Source organism: Camelina sativa, chromosome 4, assembly GCF_030686135.1.
Source record: "Camelina sativa cultivar CO46 ecotype springtype chromosome 4, ASM3068613v1".
Taxonomy (NCBI): domain Eukaryota; kingdom Viridiplantae; phylum Streptophyta; class Magnoliopsida; order Brassicales; family Brassicaceae; genus Camelina; species Camelina sativa.
In genome coordinates, this window is record NC_141883.1 from 173,625 (window position 1) to 182,995 (window position 9,371).

Below are 9,371 nucleotides of genomic sequence, written 5' to 3' on the forward strand. Positions count from 1 at the left end.
ATGGAGCCAAGGTGATAACGGTTAGATACATCGAGGAGATAGTCGGGCTGCACGTAGTGCCGGTGATTATTGTCTCAGACCGTGATATGTTGTTCACCTTGCATTTCTGGAAAGCTTTTCAGAAAGCGCTGAGAGTAAGGGTGAACCTAAGTATGGCCTACCACCCACAGACTGATGGACAGTCCAAGAGAACAAATCAAACACTCGAGGACATGTTGCGAGCTTATGTAATGGATTGGGGTGGAGGCTGAGAAAAGTACGTAAATTTGGTGGAATTCACGTACAACAATAGCTACCAAGCTAGTATTGGATTGTCGCCTTATCAAGCATTGTATGGCCGGGCATGTCGAACGCCGTTGTTCTGGATGCCGGTTGCGGAATGGACGTTATTTGGACCTGAGATTCTGGACCAGACGGCTGAAAACTTGAAGTTCTTAAAAATTAAGCTGAAGGAAGCCCAAGATCGACAGAAAATTTATGGGGACAAACGTCGGAAGGAGCTAGAGTTTGAAGTGGGCTATCTAGTGTATCTTAAAGCGATGAACTATAAGGGAAAAGGGCGAATCACCAAGAGGAAAAAGTTGAGCCCAATGTACAATGGTCCATACAAGGTGATTGAACAAGTAGGTACGGGTGCGTACAAAATGGACTTACCACCAAAGTTAGAAGCCTTTCATAAGGTTTTCCATGTATCACAACTACGGAAATGCCTAAGTGAAGAGGACGAAGTGGTGGAGGATGTGCCACCTGAATTGCGAGAAAACCTGATTGTGAAAGCAACGCCTATTCGAATCATTGATCGAATGGTAAAGGGATTGCGCAGGAAAAATATTAACATGGTGAAAATCTTGTGGAGTTGCGGTGAACGCGACGAAGCTACTTGGGAGACCCAAAATAAAATGAAGGCTAATTATCCTAAGTGGTTTAAGGAGATGGGAGAATATCAACTTGAGCCGGATTCTGGGACAAATCCCTTTCAAGGAGGGGATACTTGTAACGCCCGCGATCCTGAATAGGATCGTAGGCCGTGGCTTGGTCCGAGATGGTGGGGAGATCACGGACAAGTCGGGAAGGAACTACTCGTTAGCTCGGTCAATGAGGGGAAACAAGCAAAGTATAGGATAAAGATTGGTTAAGCTCTCGGCCAGCTGCGGACAGCTCTCGTCCAGCTACGGACAGCTTTTGGCCAGTTGCGGATAGCTCTTGGACAGCTGTGGACAGCTCTCGGCCAGCTGCGGACAGCTCTCGGCCAGCTGCGGATAGCTCTAGTCCAGCTGCGGACACCTTGACCAGTTGCCGGCTAGCTAAGGTCAGCTCGACTAGCTGCCAAGGACCTCAACCCAGCTCCGCTAGATGGACGGTGGTGGATAGTGTGTGGGTCAGCTAGGGAGCTCGTGAGCGGTCAGGATGGTGGGATGCGGTGATCGAACAGGTTCGGCCGAACGTGTGCGATCGAACGGTCTTGTCAGATGGGTACCTTTTTGGGCCAAAACCGCGGCCAGTACCCTATATATAGAGGGCGTGGCTCTCCTTTCCAACACACCATCGGAAAGACAAAAACACAGTAAAACTCGAGAGTTTGAGTATAAGATAGAGAAGAAGGTTCCGATATAGAGAGAGTTCGGCGATAAGGCTTAAGGGCTGGAGGTACGGTACAGTACCAACCTTATGGGTTCTAAGGGATGGGGTAGTTGCATCTGCATAAGCATTTATAATGATTTGGTTGGTCAAGTTGTTCGGAGGAAAGGGGGTGCGGCTCGGGAGTGGATCAGGAACCACTAGGTTTAACATGATACGACCGAAATGATGCGCTTGCTACCTCTCTACTGATCAGCGTACCACCTGGACTGTCCAGGTACAGATACCTTGGTACACCGTCGAAATGATGCGCGAGATAACTCGCTACCGGCCAACTGCTGTACTGGACAGACAGTATGAGCTAGCGTGCATTGCAAGACAATGTACGATCTAAGGAAAATGGTATTGATGGCTACTTGGATTTCAGGAAAGGAGGGTGGTCGCGGAAAGGGAACTGCTTAGGCGCGAGACTCATGGCCGGGAAGATGAGTGGTGGTGATATGGGTAGTGAAACAATGTTTTAGGGCCCATTCCTTTAAACAATGTTCGTTTGCACATTCTGTGATTCATACATAATCTTTATGATATAATACTTAGAGTAAGTAAACATTCGATATTCATTAAGTAATCAAAGGATTCGATACAACTTATGAGTTTGCATAATAAGGTAGTACAAGCTGTATAATTGATCCTATCTACCCTTCACACCACCACTCATCTTCTCGGCCATGAGTCCCGCGCCTAAGCACTTCCTTTCCCGCGATCACCCTCCTTTCCTGAAACCAAGTAGGCATCAATAACATTCCCTTTCCGCTGTACATGTGATGTAATGCACGCTAGGTACTAATAACCGTCCAATACAGAGATCGGCCGGTAGAGAGTTATCCCGCGCATCAGTTCGGACGGTGTACTGGGGGTCTGTACCGATCCCTGTCCAACCGCCGAGCCGCGTTTACTTTTCTCCGCCCGATTTTTCCGTACTTGGACACCCCGGATGGTACGCTGATCGGTAGGGAGGTAGCATGCACATCAGTTCGGTTGGTTCACGGCGAACCTGGCGGTTCCCGATCCACTTCCGAGCCGCACCCCCTTTCCTCTGACCATCCGGACCATCCGAAGCATTACTTATGCTTATGTTTGATGCACTACCCCAATTCCCAGAGCCTATATGGACGGTACTGTACCGTACCTCCGACCCTTATTACCCTTCTCGCCGAACTTTTTATCTCTCGGATCCTTCTTCCTGATCTTTACTCGTATTCTCGAGTTTTTGGTGTATTTTTCTGAATCCGAACGTGTCCTCAGAACGAGAGGAGCGCCCCCTTTATATAGGGTCCTGGGCTGCGGTTTTGGCCCCAAAAGGCACCCTTCGGACGAATCCGTTCATTCAGTCCTGTTCGCTCATGTACGCTCGCCATACCCGTTCGGCCATGGCCATTAGGCCGTGCCCTTTCGGTCCCGAGCTCCCAGCTGGCCAGTGAACTGTCCACTGTCGTCCAGCTGGTCGAGCTGGGTCGAGCTCCCTGGCAGCTGGTCGAGCTGGCACTAGCTGGCCGAGCTGACCGCAGCTGGCCACAAGCTGTCCAGAGCTGGCCAAGAGCTGTCCGGAGCTGGCCCGGAGCTTTCCGGAGCTGACCAATCCTTGTCCCATACTTGACTCGTTTTCCCCCTTGACCGAGCTAACGAGTAGCTCTTTCCCGACTTGTCCGAGATCACCCTACCATCCCGGATGAAGCCATGGCCTATGATCCTATTCAGGATGGCGGGCGTTACAAGTCTCCCCCCCCTTGAAAGGGATTCGTCCCCGAATCCGGATCAAGTTGATCTTCACCCATCTCCTTGAACCACTTAGGAAAATCGGCCTTCATCTTGTTTTCAGTTTCCCAAGTAGCTTCCTCCCGTCCGCCGCAGTTCCACAAGATTTTTACCATGTTCATCCTCCTTTACCATTCGATCAATGATCCGAATAGGTGTTGCTTCCACGGTCAAGTTCTCTTGCAACTCAGCCGGAACATCTTCGACCATTTCATCCTCTTCTCTTAGGCATTTCCGAAGTTGAGATACATGGAACACCTTGTGGTAACTCCAGCTTGTATGCCACCGCACCTACACGTTCAAGTACCTTGTACGGACCAACGTACCTTGGGCTCAACTTTTTCCTCTTAGTGAAACGCCCTTTTCCCTTATAGGTCATGGCCTTAAGGTACACCAAGTCACCCACTTCAAACTCCAACTCTTTCCGACGCTTGTCCCCATAACTTTTCTGTCGGTTTTGGGCTTCTTTCAACTTGATTTTTAAGAACCTTAGCCTGTTGGTCATTTCGTCCACAATCCCGGGTCCGAATAACGTCCGTTCCCCAACCGGCGTCCAGCACAAAGGCGTTCGACATGCTCGGCCATATAGCGCTTCATAAGGCGACATTCCGATACTAGCTTGGTAGCTATTGTTGTATGCGAATTCCACCAAGTTCAAGTAACTTTCCCAGCCTCCACCCCAATCCAGTACGCATGCTCGCAACATATCCTCGAGCGTCTGAATTGTTCTTTCGGACTGCCCGTCCGTCTGTGGGTGGTACGCTGTACTCAAGTTCACCCTTGTTCCCAGGGCCTTTTGAAAAGCTTTCCAGAATAGCGAGGTAAACCGTGTATCACGGTCTGAGACAATGCTCACCGGTACCCCGTGAAGCTGGACAATCTCTTCCATGTACCTGGCCGCGATCACTTCGGCAGATTTGGTCAATCTGTCAACCACTACCCAGACCGCATCGTGTTTCCACTTGCTCATAGGCAACCCAGTCACAAAGTCCATGGTCACATGATCCCATTTCCATTCCGGCATGGGGACCAAACCGCTCGGCACCTGATGCTCGGCCTTAACGAGTTGACAGGTTTTACACTTGGCAACCCACGCGGCCACATCTCTTTTCATTCCCTTCCAGTGATAGTATCGTTTCAGATCGCGATACATCTTGGTCGAACCAGGGTGGATTGAGAACTTAGACTGGTGCGCTTCCCTTAGGATTTCGTCCCTTAGTTCCTTACCTTGCGGCACACACACCCGTCCATTCACCACAATGGTTCTATTGTTCGATGTTTGGAACTCAGTCTTATTATTCTCCGCCCAACCCTTTAGTTCCTTGTCCTTTTCCTGAGCCAAACGAATTCTACTAAGTAGGTCCGCTTGATCAGCTGCCCCTAAGCCCAATGGCTCCACTTCTCCCGACAATGCATTTAAATGCAAGGTCCCCAGCATATTAACCAATGCTTCCTGATTTTTCTCAGCTTCCACATCGAAGCGTCTCCTACTCAAAGCATTTGCGACTTGATTCGCCTTTCCCGGTTTATAGGCAATATCCAAGTCATAGTCCACGACAAACTCCATCCACCGTCTTTGCCTTAGCTTTAACTCTGGCTGGGTGAATATGTATTTCAGACTCTTGTGGTCGGTGAAGATTTGAACTTTGGCTCCATAGAGATATGAACGCCAAATCTTCAACGCGAACACCACCGCGGCCATCTCTAAGTCGTGCGTTGGGTAATTCCTTTCATGCTTACGCAGTTGCCTTGAAGCATATGCGATTACACTGCCCCTTTGCATTAACACACAACCTAGCCCGGTTATAGAGGCGTCAGTGTACACTACGTACGGCTCGTCCGTTTCCGGCAGCACCAGTACCGGAGCACTTGTGAGCATCGCCTTTAACTCCGCGAAACTTTTCTCGCATTCCTCCGTCCATAGGAACTTGGTATCTTTCCCCGTCAATCGCGTCATTGGCTGAGTCATACCCGCAAAGCCTTTGACGAATCTTCGGTAATATCCAGCCAACCCAAGAAAGCTCCTTATCTCGGTGGCATTCCTCGGACGTGGCCAGTCCTTTATCGACTTGATCTTTTCCGGATCCACGGACACTCCTTGGTCCGAGACAATATGTCCAAGGAACCCGACACTCTTTTGCCAAAACGAGCATTTGCTTAATTTCGCGAAAAACTTTTGTTCCCTTAACCGCACCAAAAATGCCCTTAAATGATTCTGATGAGTCTCCCAATCCTTCGAGTAGACAAGTATGTCATCAATGAAAATGATTACAAACTCGTCCAAGAATTCCCAGAACACACCATTCATCATTTTCATGAAGGCTGTCGGTGCATTGGTCAATCCGAACGGCTTAACCACAAACTCAAAGTGGCCGTACCTCGTCCGGAAAGCCGTTTTCCGAATGTCCGATGGCTCTATCGGAATTTGATGGTACCCCGAGGCCAAGTCTATCTTTGAGAACCACTTTGCACCTCGGAGGTTATCCAACAACTCGTCTATTTGGGGCAATGGGTACTTATTCTTCACCGTAACCCTATTCAGCCCCCGGTAATCAATGCATAGACTAAAGCTACCATCCTCTTCACAAACAAGACCGGTGCACCCCAAGGTGAACTACTTGGTCTGATAAACCCTTTTTCCAACAATTCTTCCAATTGTTTTTTTAACTCCGCCATTTCTGCCAGTGCCATCCGGTAAGGCGCTTTAGATATAGGGGTCGTCCCCGGTTCCAGCTCGATGTTGAACGGATCTGATCTATCCGGCAGCACTCCCCGTACCGCTTCAAACACATCGTCAAATTCATTGGCTATCGGAATCTCATCCAGTTCCTTACTTTCCCCAACTTCCTTTGTTGTGATTGTGGCTAAGTATGCCTCACAACCTTTCTCCAGCATCCTTTCCGCCTGGATTGCTTAGATGATCAAACTTCCCGAAGTTGATCTTATTCCCTGGAATCTCAATGTTCCTTCCTTTCCCTCAAAATTTACTCTCCCTCGGTGACAGTCAATGTGAGCCTTGTACTTTCCCAACCAGTCCATCCCCAAGATAACATCATGTTTCATGAGTGGCACAATGATTAGGTCAGTAGGCAAATCCACACCATTGACAATGACCGAGATGCCGCGAACCACACCGTACGGGAACATCACCTGCCCGCCGGCTGCTCGGACCAATCCATATTCGGTGTTTGGTTCTCTCTGGATCCCACCTTTCCCTATCATTTCTGGGCTCACAAAACAGTGTGTGGCCCCCGAATCAAACAAGGTGTGCGTTTCCACACCACCTATACTTAAGGTCCCTACACATTCCTCTAGAATGCTAAGTACCCTTATCCCCCATAGACATGCACCATGATGCTATGTAATGCACGAATTGAACTAAAAAGGGTTCTCGTTACATACCAGTAATCGCCCTGTAGTTCCCATCGGCAGTTTCCTCAGACAGCTCATACACGCGTGGTGCAACAGCCTGTCTCTTTGGTGGTGGCGGTAAAGTTTCCTCGCCACGGTTTCCCCGTTGATCAAGCTTTGGACATTCCCTCTTAAAATGTCCCTCCTTCCCGCACAAGTAGCAGGTCCTTGGCCCATTGCCATTGTCCATCCTTGGACAGTTTCGGATCTCATGGTCCTTACTTCCACAGCGTCCGCATGCACCCACGGCCTTCCAGCAAGAACCGCTGTGGTACTTTCCGCAAGTCTTGCACTCCCCATACTTGGGTTCAGACCTTGCGTTATCCACCTTGTCCCACTTCCTCTTTCGGTCGGTGGTTTTGGCTGGGTGAGTCGAACGAGAAGAAACTTTCTCGCGTTTGAGTTGTTTCTCTTCCTTTATCCCAGCTTCAATCATGGCCGCCCTTTCCACCACTTCCACGACCGAGTTAAAGACACCGTTCACGCAATGGTTGCGGATGTCCACCCTTAGTCCTCGGATAAAGCGACGTACTTGTGCTTTCTCATCCTCAATTTCCTTTCCCACAAAGCGCCTAAGGCGACTAAACTCAACGTCATACGCGCGTACCGTCATCTCCCCTTGTACCAGGTTCAGGTACTCGCTTTCCAGTCGGTCCCAAGCCTGCGGGGGAAAGAATTTCTTGTTGAATTCTATCTCAAAGTCCGCATAGGTTAGGACTTGACTACCTGTACGTTTCTCCACTGATACCCACCAGTCATGGGCTTCCTCTTCCAGGAAATGGACAGCAATGTCCTTTTGATACTCCTCCGGGCAGCGAGTGGAGTTGAAGTTCCTTACAAGTCGACTCCTCCACTCGTCAGCCACAATCGGGTCCGTACTACCCGGGATGTGTTTTGTCTTTAGCCTCGTGACATGCTCCAGTGCATCAAGGTAGTCCTTTCTCTTTCTCGGAGAATCTCCAGGACCTACCCCAATGGTCCCCGCAACAATCTTGCTACGTACCGTTGGTACCACAGGATCCGGTACCAACGCCTTTGTGAGCATGTCCAGCTGTGCCATCATGGCCTTCATCGTTTCCCACTGTTCCTGGGACGATGGTACAGCATTCGGTTGCCTATTCACGTCCGTAGCTCCGCTACTCTCCGGCTTATCATTATCCTGTTGTTTTTCTCCAGCCTCAGGTCCGGCTACAATCAGGGTGTCCGTGTTCCCTACGTCCGCATCGACCATAGTCTCCGCGTCCATGGTCCCATCGGCCACCTCCTTGCCTTTTCTTTTCTTTTCCTTGCTGCTCTTACCCATCTGCAAAATTATGCATTAGTCACGGCTAAATTAACAAACCGCAAACAGTAAGAACAACTACCGCGAGATCCCATGAAGCCGATGAGTGGTGATGCCCCAAACCCGCACTACCGGTCCTAGAACCAAGCATGCTCTGATACCAACTTGAAAGACCCCATCCCCGACCATCTATGGCCGGAGAGGTTCACCCGTCCCATTACTCTACTTAGTCATATTTTAGGGCCCATTCCTTTAAACAATGTTCGTTTGCACATTCTGTGATTCATACATAATCTTTATGATATAATACTTAGAGTAAATAAACATTCGATATTCATTAAGTAATCAAAGGATTCGATACAACTTATGAGTTTGCATAATAAGCTAGTACAAGCTGTATAATCGATCCTATCTACCCTTCACACCACCACTCATCTTCCCGGCCATGAGTCCCGCGCCTAAGCACTTCTTTTCCCACGATCACCCTCCTTTCCTGAAACCAAGTAGGCATCAATAACATTCCCTTTCTGATGTACATGTCATGCAATGCACGCTAGGTACTAATAACCGTCCAATACAGAGATCGGCCGGTAGAGAGTTATCCCGCGCATCAGTTCGGAAGGTGTACAGGGGGTCTGTACCGATCCTTGTCCAACCGCCAAGCCGCGTTTACTTTTCTCCGCCCGATTTGTCCGTACTTGGACACCCCAGATGGTACGCTGATCGGTAGGGAGGTAGCATGCGCATCAGTTCGGTTGGTTCACGGCGAACCTGGCGGTTCCCGATCCACTTCCGAGCCGCACCCCCTTTCCTCCGACCAACCGGACCATCCGAAGCATTACTTATGCTTATGTTTGATGCACTACCCCAATTCCCAGAGTCTATATGGTCGGTACTGTACCGTACCTCCGACACTTATTACCCTTCTCGCCGAACTCTTTATCTCTCGGATCCTTCTTCCTGATCTTTACTCGTACTCTCGAGTTTTTGGTGTATTTTTCTGAATCCGAACGTGTCCTCAGAACGAGAGGAGCGCCCCCTTTATATAGGGTCCTGGGCCGCGGTTTTGGCCCCAAAAGGCAACCTTCGGACGAATCCGTTCATTCAGTCTTGTTCGCTCATGTACGCTCGCCGTACTCGTTCGGCCATGGCCATTAGGCCATGCCCTTTCGGTCCCAAGCTCCCAGCTGGCCAGTGAACTGTCCACTGTCGTCCAGCTGGTCGAGCTGGGTCGAGCTGGGTCGAGCTCCCTGGCAGCTGGTCGAGCTGGCACTAGCTGGCCGAG

The 9,371-nt window shown here is 49.7% G+C and overlaps 1 protein-coding gene across 1 annotated transcript; it reads left to right on the forward strand.

Moving 5' to 3' along the window:
• The first annotated feature begins 365 nt into the window (after window positions 1–365).
• Window positions 366–1,016, forward strand: LOC104783406 (uncharacterized). The gene has a single exon (XM_010508566.1). The coding sequence runs from the start codon at window positions 366–368 to the stop codon at window positions 1,014–1,016; it is 651 nt and encodes a 216-aa protein (XP_010506868.1).
• Window positions 1,017–9,371: the final 8,355 nt, after the last annotated feature.

Bases quoted from the DNA above. Each gene is read 5' to 3' on its own strand.
- LOC104783406 (XM_010508566.1), top strand. From the start codon at position 366: ATGCCGGTTGCGGAATGGACGTTATTTGGACCTGAGATTCTGGACCAG.